Source organism: Natator depressus, chromosome 7 (assembly GCF_965152275.1).
Source record: "Natator depressus isolate rNatDep1 chromosome 7, rNatDep2.hap1, whole genome shotgun sequence".
NCBI classification, from domain to species: domain Eukaryota; kingdom Metazoa; phylum Chordata; order Testudines; family Cheloniidae; genus Natator; species Natator depressus.
In genome coordinates this window covers 49487649-49504591 of record NC_134240.1, presented here as the reverse complement: position 1 = coordinate 49504591, position 16943 = coordinate 49487649, and the positions used below count along the sequence as shown (strand labels likewise).

The 16943-nt window shown below is 55.7% G+C and overlaps 1 protein-coding gene across 4 annotated transcripts in view; it reads right to left on the bottom strand.

The window, feature by feature from the left end:
• Nucleotides 1-38: 38 nt before the first annotated feature.
• Nucleotides 39-16943, bottom strand: part of CAMKV (CaM kinase like vesicle associated) — a 52424-nt gene continuing 35519 nt past the window's right edge. For 2 of the 4 annotated variants that reach the window (XM_074958363.1, XM_074958360.1), the window contains exons 3-11: nucleotides 13574-13705; nucleotides 12100-12174; nucleotides 10898-11036; nucleotides 10272-10392; nucleotides 8462-8537; nucleotides 7799-7935; nucleotides 6535-6613; nucleotides 6172-6259; nucleotides 39-3678 (exon numbers count right to left, since the gene is read on the bottom strand). In XM_074958363.1, the coding sequence (XP_074814464.1) occupies nucleotides 3424-3678; nucleotides 6172-6259; nucleotides 6535-6613; nucleotides 7799-7935; nucleotides 8462-8537; nucleotides 10272-10392; nucleotides 10898-11036; nucleotides 12100-12174; nucleotides 13574-13705 (1102 nt within the window). In that variant the 3' untranslated portion in view covers nucleotides 39-3423. The remainder of the gene's footprint in view (nucleotides 3679-6171; nucleotides 6260-6534; nucleotides 6614-7798; nucleotides 7936-8461; nucleotides 8538-10271; nucleotides 10393-10897; nucleotides 11037-12099; nucleotides 12175-13573; nucleotides 13706-16943) is intronic. The other 2 variants (XM_074958361.1, XM_074958362.1) reach the window with 2 other exon arrangements.

Sequence of the window (16943 nt, the reverse complement as noted above, 5' to 3'; positions counted from 1 at the left end):
CCCGTCCCCTGACTGCCCCCCGGGACCTCCTGCCCCTTATCGAACCTCCCTCCCCCTGCCCCCTTACCATGCTGCTCAGAGCGGCAGGACAGGCTTATTGGAAAGCCTGGGAGATGGGTGGGGGACAGAGGACAGCAGGGGAGGGGCCAGGGACTAGCCTCCCCGGCCGGGAGCTCAGGGGCCAGGCAGGACAGCTGTAGTTTGCCCACCTCTGCTATAGCCCCTATAAGGTTTCACATTGGAAACTCTAGAATCTCAACAGGGTGGTGGCAATCTAGATCACTTATTGGCAAGCATGTGATGTGATCTAGGACAAGACCTTCACAAGCTGGATGCCTGAGATGCCCTAGAGCTGTCAGGAGCTCTCCTCTAGGATGATCTAGAACCTTCACAAGTGCAGAGTGCTCTAGAACATTTATCTGTAAAACACATTTTTGCCAATGGGCAATGACTCAGGAAACAAGAAAAATCTTCTCTTGTGCTAGAGTAGGATCCCAGACTCTGCTTACCAGCAGCTAAAACCAATCCCTTTCCACCGCCATATGCCCAAACAGCCCAGCACAAAGCAAGCCCAGAGCAAGTCTCCTTGGGCAGGGCTGGCTCCGTGGGGTGGGCACTATAATGGGCCTGGAGACCAGAGCGGACCATGTGCTCCCCAAGAGGACAAAGCCCCCTGCTGCTACAGTTCTGCACTGGGCCAGCCTTATAGGGTGGGCGCTGTGGGTGAAGGGCGGGGGGCGCTGTGGGAAAGAGACAAGGAGTGGGGCAGGACTGGGGTGCAAGGCCACGGAAGGGAGCTCAGGGCAATGGAGGAGGAGCGCAATCAGGGGTGGGAGCAGAAGAGTGGCTCAATGAGCCACGTGCCAAACATCTTATCGCCTTGGATCCACTCTGTTCCAGAAGCCACATTCGCATCAGGCTATCCTGATTGAACCTTATTGTCCCATCAGTGCTCATCCCCACCCTAAAATGGTAAAATGTGCACTGCTAGCTGCTGATCCAGGGGTGATGGGGGGCTGGGGGAGACAGCAGGGCTCAGGGAGGATGGGTTAGGGGCCAGAGGAGGCAGCAGGGACCAGGGCACCATTTTCCCTAAGGCCAGCCCTAGTTCTGCAAACTGTCAGTTCAGGGTCGGGGCAAGGGAACACAACTCTGCAAGGGGCCACTGTCCAGCGCTACAGTCAGGAAAGCCCCGCTCGGACTGGATGGGCCCAGGCCTCAGCCTCCACAGTACAGAACCTCTATGTGCCCCAGGTTAAGCCTCTGGGAGGAAACAAGACTACACAGTGCTGAACAGGGCACATGTGGGTCACTATGTATGCACATCCACACAACGAGAGTATATCCACCACTCCCACCCCCAGAGCCTCCATAAACACATCCAGCAGGGGCTGAATCTCACACGGCCAAAGCCGGGACCAGAGCTGTGCCATGTAAGTCTCACACACACACCATACTGCTCCCATAGACATGCTGTGTGCTGTCACACGTGGGCTGCAAACACCACAATCAGCCTGGACAATGGCAAAGCTGTTCTTGTAGAAAGAGGCATAGGACAGTGCTTTGGCGATGAGTCAACCCCCAACCCCTCCCTGCTCCCCCTTGTTCCGCAGGCCAACCCAGAGCTCCTGCACGCCTTTGGATCAGCACACACAGGGATTGGGGGCCAGCTTTCAGCAGGGCTGCGGTTCTAGTCCCTGGCCATGCGGAGTTTGTGATGGCCACTGGACAGCTACAGAGGCACCTCTTGTGAGGGGTCTGCAGCCCCTTGGACATTCCCAGCAGCCCCCTTGTTCCTCCCAGGGCTGCTCCAGCAGTGGCCCTGATGCACAAGTGCTGGGCTCCTCCACACATTGAGCCACCACAGGCATCCCTGGTGCCCACAGCCTGGCAGCAGGACCATTGCTGTCAGTGACACCAGTGAGCCTGCGGAGGCAGCAGTGAGACCAAAAGTGTCATGCTGGGAGGATGCCACTGTGAGTGAGTGGAGTCTGGTCTGTATCTGCCGTGGGTTCAGGCTCTAAAGCAGCGGAGCAGAGTGTAGGGATGATGTGTCTCACCCCCACGTGGATCCAGCCCCTTCTGGAGCCTGCTGTGGATGCAGATTAGGGAGATACAGGACATCCCCAGTGCTTACTGGCCAGGGTGAGGCAGCGCTGGTGCTCGGGCGTCTCCCTCATCCAAGGGGAGGAAGGCAGGTCTGCAGTCCATGGGGCCAGATGCCACCATTACAGCAGGGAGGAGGGACACCCAGGCCACTTGCTCTCTGCACGTCACCCAAAGCTCCAAGCAAGCTCGGTGAAGGTAGTGAAGGACTGGAATGGGTTATCTAGGGAGGTGGTGGAATCTCCATCCTTAGAGGTTTTTAAGGTCTGTCTTGACAAAACCCTGGCTGTGAAGATTTAGTTGGGGCTGGTCCTGCTTTGAGCAGGGGGTTGGACTAGATAACCTCCTGAGGTCTCTTCCAACTCTAATCTTCTATGATCCTATGATTCAACAGGAACCTGTGGGCATGAGCGGGGGAGTCCCATTGGTGCCAGCAATTGCATGGGAAGCTTTATCTGGGATCTAAGTGCAGCATCCCTGTCCTAGGCCACTTGAATCTCAAGCCCTCCCCGCCTCCTTGTCACCCCACCCCTCCAGCCAGCTCAGCTCAGCTGCTGCTCTCCAGACTGGTGCTCAAATCCTTCCCTAAATGGCTGGGGATTGCCTCTCTCCCCACTCCCAGGGTGAATGCACCCAATAAACGCACACTTGTTCGCCCAAGGATACACATATGGACACACCCACCCACCCAGAGACCCATACACACACACCAATGTATAATCACAGACACCCAGACACGCACTAATTCATATGGACACCCACACAAACACCCCATGTCTGGAGACACATACACTGCAATGGACACACAGCACATACATGCAGCTGTATGTAAATGCACACACACACAAGTGCTGGGTATGGACACAATTGGATCTGTGTCCAGGCTCCCAATTGGATCTGGAACTCAGGAGGGTGGTTGTGTTTGATCCTGATGTGCTGGCTTCCTCTCGCTTGGCCCAGCGATGGGGGATCAGGTGGGTCAGTGAGTGGGCAGACTCAGAAAGCAGCCTCCAGTGAGGAAAGGAAACCAACAAAGCCACCAAAGGAGACAGAGAAAAGAAAAGCAAAGGGAGAGAGAGAAAACTCCATGCAAGGGGCTCTGCTTCTGCCTCTGTCTGTCCAACTGGGCCTATTGGGTCGCTCCAGGCTCAGGAACATAGAAAATAGAAGCTCTGTGCAGCGGCCCAGCTGGGGGTAGACAGAGTCAGACAGACAGGCACATAGCAGGGACAGACAGAGAGCCAGGGAGGTTTGGATACCATGCCAGCGACTATGTACAATGAGAGATCCAGTGCTTCCCCACCCCGTCCCTCCTGTTCAGCCGGTCTCCTCGGTCCAGGCCTCGGGGGTGGCACTGGGGGCAGTGGCTTCTTCTCCATTACATGTAGTTGGGGCTCCCGCTGTTGGGGCAGTGCTGTCAGGTGTGGCGGTGGCCGCAGGCTGCGTGGCAGTGGCGGGGGCTGGCAAGGTGGCACTGTCCAGCATGGCGGCAGCTGGCAGGGTCGGCTTTGCCGGCTCAGCCTGCTCGGGTGCACGGAGCCGCTTCATAAGCGTGGTCACTCGCACGGCTTTCTGCGGGGAGGGGAGGAATCCCATCGGTCACTACGGCATGGGTGGTCTTTCACCATTGCTGACTGGCCCTCTGCCCCCACACTGAGCTCCCACCTCCTCCTCCATCCTGCCCACTGCTCCGTGCCCCTCTGTCTGCCCCAGCCTTCCCAGCCCTGCAGCTCCCCAAACAAGTGCAGCGTGCAGGGGCAAGAGCCAGGCTGTATGACCAGTTACTCAGGGGATGGATACACCATGAGTGCTCCAGTGGTACAGCTGCATCACCGCCACTGAGTGCCCTAGTGTAGACAAAAAGAAAAGGAGTACTTGTGGCACCTTAGAGACTAACAAATTTTTAATAGATTTCCACTCCATACGGCTAAATTCAGTGCCTTGCATAATGACAGGTTTCAGAGTAGCAGCCGTGTTAGTCTGTATTCGCAAAAAGAAAAGGAGTACTTGTGGCACCTTAGAGACAAATTTGTTAGTCTCTAAGGTGCCACAAATACTCCTTTTCTTTTTGTGAATACAGACTAACACGGCTGCTACTCTGAAACCTAGTGTAGACACTTCCTCCATTGATGGAAAGGGTTCTCCCCTTGCTGCAGGGAACCTGCCTCCCCAGGCAGTGGTAGCGAGGTTAATGGAAGGGTCTACGCCTGGGGTTGGGTAGGCTTAGCTACAGCCCTTGGGGGTGAATTTTTTCACACCTCTGAGCACTGCTACATTTTAAGTGTAGACCAGGTCTCAAAGGGAACAGACATTATGGGGATGCTGCAGTTACCCCAGAATTATATGGTGTCATACTGCCTGCTTGCCTTGGGCTTGTATACAGCCGCCCATCACCACAGTACCGGGGCTCCAGCCATGCAAATCAATAGCAACAGTGAAGCCCTTAGTGGACTTTGTGGAGCCTCCTTTTGGGGTCAACGCCCTGCTTGGGGAGGTGCCCTAGGGTGAGCTGGCCCTTTAAGGAGGCTAGGGCTCAGCTGGGCCAAACCTGGCTTGCCCTCCCAGGTGGAGGAGAGGTACAGGCCTGTGGTCCAGGCAGACTGGAGAAGATCCCCAGGACAGCAGCCCTGGCCGGCCAGGGGTGAATGGGAGCATAAGGAGAGGTTCTGAGATGGACACAGGGTAGTTTGGACTAAGGGGGCTGACAGCCCAGTTGTTAAGGCTCTGGATACCCTCAGCAGGGGGTGCGCACAGATTCTCCCTAGGCTGCCGCCCTGTGTATGTGTGTGGGGGGGTGCAGTGACCCCTGCTGTTAAGGGAACAATGGACAGACTCTGATTACCCCAAAAGGGGTGGCTCTTTCAGACTTCTCCAGAGGGTTAGGTCACTGCAATGATGGGCCAGCACTGGGAGTCAGTGACTGACTGAAACTCTAGGGAAACTGAGGCAGTGTCCAATGCTGGCTATGGCAGGACCTTGCTATTGGAGAGTTTGTGTGAGACAGGGATCTCAAACTCAAATCACCACAAGGGCCACATGAGGACTAGTACATTGGCCTGAGGGCCGCATCACTGACACCCCTCCCACCGCTGCCCCCGGCCCCGCCACCACTCTACCCCTTCCATAAGGCCTCGCTCCTGCCCCGCCTCTTCCCACCCCTTCCCTGCCCCCATTCCAACCCCTTCCCCAAAGTCCCCACCCCAGCTCCGCCCCCTCCCTGCCCCTATTCCAACCCCTTCCCCAAATCCCCGCCTCTTCTCCACCTCCTCCCCTGAGAGTGTGGGTCCCCGCTCCTCCCCCCTCCCTCCTGGAAAGTGATAAGTGCCGCCAAACAGCTGTTTGGTGGTGGGAAGCGCCTGGAGGTAGGCAGAGGAGTTGGGACACAGAGTGCTGGGCGGGGAGGGGGGGAGCCGGTGGGGGAGGGGAGCTTGGTGGCCGCAGGAAATAACTCTGCGGGCCGCATGTTTGGGACCCCGATGTGAGACCTGAGCATTACAAAGCCAGGAAATACAGAGTGAATGTTAAACAAGAAAGAAACCCAGTGGCAACTGGGTCTGGAAACACCCAGTTCAAGCCCCCTCTGAGCATACTAATCCTCTGCCTTCCTCTGGGGCCCTTCACCTGACGGATCCCTTCCTGGCAGCTCCCCGGACAGCTGCAGCAGAGGGGCTGGAGCCGCAGCGGGAGCAGCTTTGCCTGCTGACAGGCTGGTTTCCTAGCCCTGCCTGAGAGCGGGACACCAGAGACCTCTCTGTCTCAGTACTCACCTGGCCCTCCTGTCTTCTCTGCACCCGTCACTGCGAGATCCTCCCTCCACACCACACTCTGTGGTCCAGAGCAGGACTGAGACCCAGGGTAGGTTCAGTGACTGGCCCAGGGAGTCGGTGCTCAGCTGGGAACTGACTGCTGATCGGTGCAATCCCAGGCCAGTTCCCTACCCCTAGGTTACCCTTCCTACCCTGACTGTGGAGAACACGGTGCAGGGGGAGGCTGAGATCTCCTCTCTGCTCTGCTCAGGGCTCCCCATGGGTGGAAGTACCTGAGCATGGGGCGAGAGCTATGTACCTTCCACTTCGCTCTGGCAAAGTTCTTCTCAATTTGAGCGCAGACGCCATCCTTGATGTTCTTATCGGAGGCGGCATTGCCAGAAATCCTGGAAGCAGAAACACACGTCAATGACCAGCTGCCCTCCCAGCCCCATGCACCCGCACTCTGCTTCCCCCCTCAAGCCAGGGGGCCCGTGGGGCGCTCCACCCACCCAGCCCCCACCACCTCCAGCCTGCACCCAGCTCTTCCCCTGGCACCAGTAAGTGGAGCTGGGGTCTCATGTCCCTCCCAACTCTCACGATACTAGTCAGTGTCCCCTCCATCCCTCCAGGGTCCTCCTGCCAGAAGGCCCCTCGCCTGGAGTCACCAGCGCTGCCTTACCACTCGTGGGAGATGGCTTCTTCAGCTGTGATCCTCTGGTCCTGGTCCACCTCCATCAGACGGGTCACCAGCTCCTTAGCTGCAGAGACAGCAAGTGGGAAGAAGGCGCTTAGTGCTCAGGCCGGCCATGTGCTGGGGCACGGCTCGAAAGGGATGGTGGCGGGTAGTGGATGCTCAAGCTCCCTGTTCTCATCCGCAGAGGAGCTGGGGCTGGCGGGGAATGGAGAGGAACGAAGGAGCCCAAAGCCCTCTGTGGCTGGCTGCTCTGCTGGAGGAAAGGGTGGCAGGGGGCTCTAACGACCGGTCACCAGGAAAGGTCTGTGCAGGGCAGGGAGCATGCGCCTGCCACAGCTGGTCACTGCTTTCCCCAGGGACCAGGCTTGCACAGGCTGCTCAGACAGCTCTTATCTGACTCCTCTCCCACAGGGCAGCCTGGGATGGGGACTGGGCCTTCACTCCTGGAGCAGGCCCCATCCTGCTGTGCCCTGCCTCCCACCCCCCACTCCAGGGACAGCACTCCCTGGACAGTCACTAACCCCCACGGGACTGGCTGAGGAGGGGGAGGGGATGGTGTCCCCATAGAACAGGACTGGCAGGGGCGGGATGAGGATGGAGTTAGGACCCCGTAGAAGAGGGCTGGCCAGGAAGAGGACGGGATTGGGGTCCCACCGAACAGGACTGGCTGGGGTGGGATGATGATAGGGTTGCAGTCCCTGTAGAACAGGGCTGGCAGGGGCAGGACGCAGACGTGGTTGGGGTCCCACAGAACAGCACTGGTGGGGGTGTGGAATGAGGATGGCGTTAGGGTCCCATATAACAGGGCTGACAGGGGCGGGATGAGGATGGGGTTGGCTGGCGTCCCACAGAAGAGGACTGGTGGGGGAGGCTTACGAGGATGGGGTTAGGATCCTGTAGAAGAGCACTGGTGGGGGTGGGATGAGGATGGGTTGCAATTCTGTAGAACAGGGTGGGGTCGGGGGGGAGCGGAGGTGACGAGGACTGGGTTGGGGTTGCCATAGAGCAGGACTGGCAGGAACTGTTGTTTTCCTCTCTCCCACTGAGTGGTCTCTCAAGGGAGGGTAGGAGTGTATGGGGTCCCTGCAGCGGGGGCTCTGCAGGCTCTGCGTGGGGGTGAATCTCGCCTACATGGGCTCCTCTGTTCTATTGGCTCTCAGGGCTGGGTTTGCGAGTGGGACTCTGAGCGAGCATCACGCTGGTTCTGGACCCAGATGCCCAGCAGTGCCCCCAGGCGAGCGAGCCTCACCTGCCTGGGAGATCTCGTCCCAGTAAGGCGGGTCAAATTCATAGTCGCCGGCCAGGATCTTGCGGAAGAGATTCTTATCATGGTTCTCGTAGTCGTCCTCTTCCACCTCCTCATAAAAGGGTGGATTCCCCGACAACCTGCGTGGGGCGAGAACGTCGGGGCGGTGAGCATGCCTAGCCTGGCCCAGCACTCACTACACCTTGTCCACTTACCCCATCACTGCCCCTTGGTCTCCGGCCCCCTTCCCTGGGGCCCCTCCAGCTCCCCTCCCTGGGGTCTGGGGACCCTTGGTCTCTGGTCCCCTCGCTCTCTGGCCCCCTTCCCCGGGCCCCTTTGGTCTCCGGCTCTCTTCCCTGGGGTCCAGGTCCAGGCCCTGGTTGATGGCTCACTCTCTCAGCTAGTTTCCTGGATGTGGTCTCTGGCTGTCACCCCTGCACCATGTCCTTGACTCTACAGCCCAGTCCATCGTCCCTGTCCCCCTAATATCAGCTTCCTGGCCCAGCCTCTGGCTCCACCCCATACTCATCTCTCCAACTACCATCTCCTCCACAAGCCTATCTTCTGCTCCCTGGCCCAGTCTCTGGCTGGCCCCATCCTCAGCTAGCCTGCAAGCCAGGCTCAGAACTCCAGGACCCCAGTCTGTGTTCCCCTCCCCATACTTACAAGATGTACATGATGACACCGATAGCCCAGCAGTCCACAGGCCGTCCATACCGCTGGCGTCCCACCACCTCCGGAGCTGCAACGGCCCAACAGCAAGGTGAGCCCCACACCCAGGCAGTGGCAGGAGCTCCGTCTCGGGCTCTCCACAGGCCCTGGTGCCCTGTGCAGAGCTGCCGGCGGGTGGCCAGCCCATTACACACAGCAGCCCCCACCTTGGACGTTCCCATGTCAGCAGTGGTGCAAGGGCCAGTCAGGATCTGGCTAGCTAGGGCTACTTCTCATTTACCTGCTCCCTTCCGCCTGCCATTTTGGGCCTCACCTTGTGCATGTCTGCACTGCAGCTGGCAGCGAGCCTTCTGGCCCTGGAAGATTCTCTCTGGCCGCGAGGCTGTGCCTGGACTCCCCCTCTGTGGGCTAGCATGGACACCCAGCCTCAGCTCCCGGTTCCCCTGCCATCACCTCTCTTGGTGACCCATGTTTCTCCCTTCTCACCAGGGCATTTCCAAGCTGTTTGACTCTCTGCCTACATTGTGACCTCCCCAGCAAAAGACCGGCTGCCTCAGCAGGCCTGCCTCACTCCTCTCCCCAAGCTGGTACACAGTATAACTGCCATGGTGATGTTACCGCCTGGCCCTTGTGAAGCAAACCCATTGATTCTTGAGGGGAAAGCACCACAGAGAGGAAAAGAACCTACACACAAGCTACTAAGCTTACCAGCGGTCCCCCAGCTCCAGCATGGGCTCGGGCAGGTGAGTGGCCCTTCGAACGCCATCATGGGATTTTCTTGTGCTTCCCAGTTCATAACACCCTTTGCTCAGAACACGCCCACAGTGGTGTGGGGTCTCAGTGAGCCAAAGTCCTTCCAGCCCTAGCTAAGGATCAGAGTCTGCCATAGACCAGCGGTCCTGCCTGTTAGTGGCATCAGGAGGAAGGCTCTGGGTTCAGTGTAACTCAGGCTATTTAACCAAAAATCCTCCTGTGTCTCTTGGTCCCTGGAGAATCCGGTGTGAGCCTCTATCCCGGTGGGGGAAGCTCTCTGGAGGTGTTACAACCTGAGTGAATTCACCTGATCACCCCCAGTGCTCTTAGCTCCTGGAGGGCTCTGGCCTTGCTCTTCTTTGTGGGCAACCACCCGCTTTCTGAGCGGACATCAGTGCTCCCGGGTTACTGTGCCCATGCTCTCTGCAGACTGTGGGAACCTCTTCCCTCGACGACAGGGAGCTCAGATCTTTGCAGGGAGAAAGCCCCTGCCAGTGCCATGCCCAGGAGGACCCTGTGTGTATGTGACTTCTCCCCTGGAGGAGGGTAAAGGGGCCGGAACAGCTGCAGAGGGTACAGGATGGCATGTGAAAGGAGGCCCGGCTGGAGCAATCCTGGGCTGAGCACGCTGGTAGGAGGGTTGTGGAGAAGGAAGGGGGCAGGCAGGTGAGGAAGAGCTCAGGAGAATGTGCATGGATCCCATTTGGCCACCTCTTCCAGGTCAGAAATTCTGCCCTTGGGTGGGAGAAGCAAAAGGATGGAAGGGACCTCAGCCCTCATGCTTCAGGGCACAAGCCAGCCTTTAACTATTCCTGAGCCCCTTGAAGGGGCTCTGGGGCGGCCCCTGGGCCGGGGATGGGGGGTGGTGGTGTGGGGAGGACCAGCCTAGATTACTGAGCCCCCGGAGCAGGCTCTGGGGGCAGCTTCTCACTCTGTGGCACACCCTTGGTTTTTGAGCAGAAATATTTCATTTTTGTGCCCTCTCTTGCCTAGTCTGTCCCTTGCTGCCCCTTGCCAAATGCCCCCCGATGCCCACCTCGCTGTTTCTTACCTAGATACTCTGGAGTGCCACAGGGCTCCTTGATGAGGCCGTTCTCTAGCTTTGCCAGGTGGAAGTCACTGATTACGATCTTGGAGTTCTTCAGGCGGTTGTAATACACTAGGTTCTCCAGCTGCAGGTTCCCATGCCGAAAGAAATGCAGGAGTGGAAGGAGAGAGCACAACCCAGCCCAGGGATGGGCACACTGCTGTGTGTGTGTGTTTGGGGTGGGGGTGTTTGTGCCTCATGCCCACCAGGGCCTGATAATGCTCCCTGGGCACCAAGGTGCATCTCACCCAGGGCTCTGTGGATCAGCCAGCACCCCATCCTGCCCCAGGGGAGAATGGCTCAGAGAAGAGGCCATTTGCCATATAGAGAAGCTACACTGCTGGGCACACCAGGCCAGGGAGCCACGAACCAGCCTGCAGCAGGGAGCCAGGCTATGGGGCTGAGCAGCATCTACTGGGGAGCACAGTGAGGTGCCCCCCCAGAGCCCCGTCCCCTGGAGAGGAATGAGAGTGGGGAGCCACATTAGAGCTCAATTGCTTGTGAAGGCTGGAGGCTGCGAGGGCAGATGGGGCGTGCAGGTAACAGACTGTCCCGGGGCATGCAGGCCAGTGGGGAGCTGGCCAACTGACCTTGAGGTTCCTGTGCACAATCTTGAGTGAATGCAGGTAGGCGACGGCCTCCAGCACTTGTCGGATGACATTGCTGGTGTCCCGTTCAGAGTAATAACCCTGATCCAGGATCCAATCGAACACCTCCCGGCCTGTGGCCCTGCAGTGGGGGGACAAAGCCCACGCCTGAGAGAGCAGCAGGGTCAGGCCTTTGCCCTGAGGGGCAGGCCTTGTACCCAACACTCCCCAAGCTATGGCTGGAGCACTCCAAGACTCACATGAGCACCCCAGATACTGCAGGGTCTCAGAACCCTCCCCATCCAACAACAGCAGCTGCCCCAGGCTGCAGAGGCAGCTGGGTCCTTGGCTTGGTTAGGAAAGGCAGGAAGCATGGCAAGGGAAGAGGAGCTGTCCAGGGGTCCAGCCCAGCCAGAGGCAGGACACAGCGTGTGTCTCATCAGAGTGCTGGATCTTAGAGCTGCAGGTAATGCTATAGAGCAGCCCCTGCATTTCTGGGTGCTCAGCTGAACCCCCCAGACCCCTGCTGTCAAGAGTTTCAGTGAAGTTGGCCAAGCCACGCCTACCCAAGAAGCACGCTCACAGCAGGGGCTTGAGCATTCCTGACAGCTCCCCACAGCAGGCTGCAGCTGAATCTGGTGAGGAACATGAATCAGCCTCCACAGAGTCACCACAGATCCCCTGACCTTCCCAGCATGGTTCTTTCTCCTGTATTGCTCGTGTGATAAAGAAGGGTCCCAGACCTGTGTTAATTGAGAGCTCCAGCCCTCTGTACCCGGAGATCAACAAGCCCTGTGCTGCCAGCCACAAGCTGTCCTGGCTGTGGCGCATGGCCAGTCCTCGGCTCAGAGCTGAGCTGCAATTCTAAGCAGGAGCTGCCTCTAGACTGACCTGCTAATGAGTGCAGCATCTGGCCATGGGGCAAGAGCAGTCCCAGGAGGGGAGCCAGGCCAGCTTTGTGGGGCAGATCTGCATGGAAACAGAGCCTCCCAGAAGGAAAAAGGGGCTTCTGGGAATTACCCAGGGGGCGTCTGGTGTGGCTGCCCCAGACACGTATCTGGGGAGCAGCAGTGGAGGGATTACAGCCATAGCAAGCTCCCTCTGGGACCCCAAAGCCAGGGTCTCTCTGGGGAGGGGCAGGGGCCCTGTCAGAGCCGGCTGGGGCCAATCTCACAGCTGCCGGGTACCAGGCAGCACTGACTTACAGTTCCAGGAAGATGAAGTACTCTTTGCGGGTGACATACACGTCCACCAGCTGCAGGATGTTAGGGTGCTTCACCCTGGGAGCACAGAGCGAGAGAACATGGGGTTAGCGGATTCTGCCCAGCGCGGCACCACGTCCCTGGGGTACCTGTCTGTGCCAGGACACAGAGACTCTGCCCCCTGCTCTGCTCCCACTAGGGCAGGGCAGGCACTGGAGGCTCTTGTGGGAGTCATGCAGGTCAGAGGGGAGAGAAGACTGGGAGGCCAAGACGCGGGAGAGCTGGGTACAACACAGTGGACAGGGCAGGGAGAACGCCGAGCACCATACAGGCTGGGCAAGATCCCTCACTCAGTTGTGGCCAGCTTCCTCTGCCAGCTGCTCAGCACCCTTTCCTCTGGCTCCTCCCCCAGTCCCTCAGGGTCTCCCATTGGAGGAGGGGGAGGAGCTGGAGGCACAGAGGCTGCCTGATTGGTTGAGAGGGAGGGTGAAACCAACTGGCCCCACCCACCCAGCAGCAGGACGGAGACTGGTGGGTGGGGGCCAGGGATCCCGCCGCAGCCCCAAACTCTGCCAGGACTCCCTGGTGCCCCCACCTCTGAGTCAGGCTGGCCTGGGGGCTGGACCAGCTGGACTCTGCCTCGGACTGGCTGGAGGCCTAGGCCAGACCTTCCCCTCTGTGCCCACCTTAACCCAACCTGGAGCCTGGCACCAGGCCTGGCCATGCCTGCTGGGGAGCTGGGGCTGGGCAACATGCACTGCACGTCCAGTAGAAGGGGGCATGGGGATGAAGCCAACTGCCAGCACCCAAGGGAGGGGAGTACTGGTTTCACCTGGCCACATAGCCACATGGGCAGGGGCAACTCAGGCTACCCTCTGTGTCTAGCCTCATCTCCCCGCTATAACACACACCCTGTCTCCCCTCTCAGTCCCTGCTATATTGCCTGCAGTGGGGGAGGCAAAGAGTACCCACTGACTGTCAAAGGGTACTGTGGGCATGTCCCAAGAAGAAAGGGCTCTTCTATAAGTTGGCACTGGTCACGCACAGAGGTCAGCTTGTGAGCAAGATGTAGTGCTAGGTCAGCTTGGCCCAAGGGACCAGAGGCACAACAAAAGGAGCCGTGGGGCTGCCCTACCCAGCCCTCCCAGCATCGAAGCAGGCGACGTTGGGGGCCCACAGATGGACAAGTGCAGTTACATGTAGAAGAGGCCTGTTGTCAGCAGGAATGCCCTGAGCAGGGGGCCCGTTAGAAGGAGACTGGGTTAGCAGAGCCTGGTCAGGTTGTGTCATGGCTTCAGCAGACGTAGCTCCCACTGGTACATTTGTCCCCCTCCATTGGCTGGTCCGCAGAAGAGGATAAGAGTCTATTACAGCTGCTAGCTAACAGAGTTACTCCTGTAGTATACGCAGCGACTCATGCCGTTAGTGCTGGGAGCTTCACACCCAAGCCCCAGGATGGGAAGGTACAGTGACTCACATTTTGAGGATGATGATCTCATTCTTGGCCGCCTTCCGCACCTTCCGTCCGTCTCTCTTCAGGAACTTCTTGCACGTGTAGAGCTTTCCTGTCGTCTTCTCTTTGGCCCGGAATATTTCACAGAATTCCTCCCTGGGGAACGAATCAGCATGGGCCCTGTTAGGACTGTCCCAGGTTGCCCCATGTCGGGCTAGTGCTGGCAAGAAGCCCTGTGTGTTACCTTCTGGGAGGGAGGTGCAAGGATCTGCTTCCCTAACTGCTACCTTGGTGCCCAGATCATGCTGTCAGAGCACAGATCAGTGTGGTGGCAATGCATCGAACTAGTGTCAAAGAACTGTCTGTGTGCCACCAGCTACCCAACCAATGCTGCGAGGGGCATACACTACAGGACGCGAGGCAGGTGGGAGGCTGAACTCCTTGGGGGGAAGAGTTAAGGTTGCTTGGGTGCCACCTCCATGTTGCACCTGCGGTTGTCGTGGCTTTCGGCAGCACACTCACCCCGCCGCGGTGGGAGGAACCTCCCTGCACTTGAGGAAATTCCAGCACCAAACAGAATTGCTACAATGTGAAAGTGAGGCTGTGACTTCTCCCTCCAGCACAGGAGCCCCGACCTGGGCTCAGGCTCCCATAGGACACCGCCTCTCTTATAGGGAAGGAACTCTGGGCCTCAGTCCTGCTTCTCCAGGCTTTGCCATCACCTTCTGGCCAGGAGGGCTTTTTTTACAGCTGAAACTCACATGCTACATTGGAAGTGCTGTCTCCCTTGCACCCCTGGAAAGCCAGCTAAGTGCAGCAAGGAAATGGGTGTCTAATGCCATGAACTCCCTCCTCTGCTTAGAATGGACTCTGCCTAGTATCATGCTTGCAGCACACCCACCACTACTCCCAGGACTGATTGCTCCAGCTCTACCCACTCCCAGGACTCAACCAGGCCTTAGCACCAAAAGAGAGCAGACCTAAGAAATCAGATTCCAGCCATCTAGCACTTGTCCACTGCCTGGGAACATTAGCTAGGCATGGGCCCAAAGCCGGCAGCACAGAGCTACATGAACTAATATTGACACCAATCAATGCAAGCTCCATCTCCAACACCCATCCCTTGCCAGTGATGAATCCCCTGATCTAGCCTGCATCTCCAAGGCTGGATGATGCCAGGAGCCCTGTGCTAGCCAGTGGCAGATTAATGATTTTGCTGCCCCTAGGCCCTGAAATAATTGCCGTGCCCGGCCCCTTATGAACTTGTTTTAGTTTTTTTACAAATTCATTTGAACTAAAATGAATCTAAATATCATTAAAATAATTGAACATTTACAAGTTTTATTATAAATAAAATTACAAGTACAGCGGACCCCCGCTTGAACGTGCGTCTGTATAGCGCAATATCACTTATAGCGCGGGACCGCGCATGGATCCAAAACCCTGCATTCAAGCAGGAGTCCGGTGTATATCAAATATTTATTTTATGTAGATACAATAAAAGAAATATAAGTATGTGAGTAGTAAGTAGTTACATTTGTTTACACCTACACCTTTGAGCGACAAACTTATTAATTAATTCTGTGTAATCCAGAGAAGTTGTTAGATCCTTTTCAATTGTCAGGAGAGAAAGGGAGTTTAATTTTTCTTCACTGAGATTAGCCCTCAAATAGTTTTTCACCCTTTTTAATGCCGAAAATGATCGTTCCGCTGAACAGTTTGTAGCAGGTGTGCAAATGAACATTCGGAAGGCAATATCAATATTTGGATATACTGAATGAATGTTTCGATTTCGAAGAAGGCTGCAATATCTTAAAATTGACTTCTTTTCATTTTCAGGAATTTTGACACCTTCCAAATACGATCGAAAATGTAGACATTCATTCACGAATGATTCTTCTAAATCTCCTTGGTAGCATAGCTGTAATTTTTTAGTGTGAACGGTTATATCTGTTAAAAGAAAAGGAGTACTTGTGGCACCTTAGAGACTAACCAATTTATTTGAGCATAAGCTTTCGTGAGCTACAGCTCACTTCATCGGATGCATACTGTGCAAAATACAGAAGATGTTTGTTTTTATACACACAAATCATGAAAAAATGGGTGTTTATCACTACAAAAGTTTTTTTCTCCCCCACCCCGCTCTCCTGCTGGTAATAGCTTATGTAAAGTGATCACTCTCCTTACAATGTGTATGATAATCAAGGGGGGCCATTTCCAGCACAAATCCAGGTTTTCTCCCCCCCCCAACACCCCCCCTCCAAACAAACCCACTCTCCTGTTGGTAATAGCTTATCTAAAGTGATCACTCTCCTTACAATGTGTATGATAATCAAGGTGGGCCATTTCCAGCACAAATCCAGGTTTTCTTCCCCCCCCTCCCCCCCCCCACAAACCCACTCTCCTGTTATATCTGTTGTTGAAGTATTGGTAACATTACAGAGAAACTGAAATCTGCCATAAATTTCTTGATATGCATTACTTCTGTGTTTTAATTCGGCGCATACAAGGTCTAGTATTGTTAAAAAGGTATCTACTTTAAATTTATCTCTACCACACATTTCCACTTCACCTTCGCGTGTCTCATCAGATTGAAGTTTACGCTTTCTTTTTCGCCTTGTGTCAAATTTGTAGTCTTCAGTTTCAGATTTTTCTTTGGCTTTCTCTTCATACATATCAAACAAGTACCATATAGAGTATCCTATTCGTGAGTTGTAGAGTTCTACAACTTCTGTATATCAATATTAACATTTTGCAGCTTTTGGCTAGTTATATGAAATTGATCCAAGAGTGAGCTCCAAAATATAGCCATAAAAGCTGCCTCAAGTCGATCGAGTTTTCGCTGAAGGCCTGCAGCTTCATTACATGTAACAGGTAGCATCTTCCTTTATTGTATTTAAGGCTTTAATTAATAGCATTCCAGTTTTCACTCAAATTATGACAAGCTTCCACTCGAGATGACCATCGAGTCTCAGGAAGTCTTTTTATTACTTTACTGCCTGGCTTCAAATTAGATAGTAAAATCTCCCACTGGTGATTAGAGGCAGAAAAAAATGAATAAAGAGTTGGACAGTTGAGAAAAATGAACATGCTTCTTGACAACTTTCTGCTGCACATACTCCAACCAGATTTAAAGAATGCACAGAGCAAGGCACATACACAGCATAAGGATTTATAGTCTTTATTCTTGCTTGCAACCCGCTATATATACCAGACATGTTAGTGGCATTGTCATACGACTGGCCACGGCAGTTGCGATATCTAATCCATAACAATTCACAGTTGAAAGTACAGCATCAGCTAACTGTTCTGATTTGTGGCCAGTATTTAGTAAAAAACAAAGAAACCTCTCTACTGGTATGTCATCATCGTTTACATATCTCAGTATAAAAGC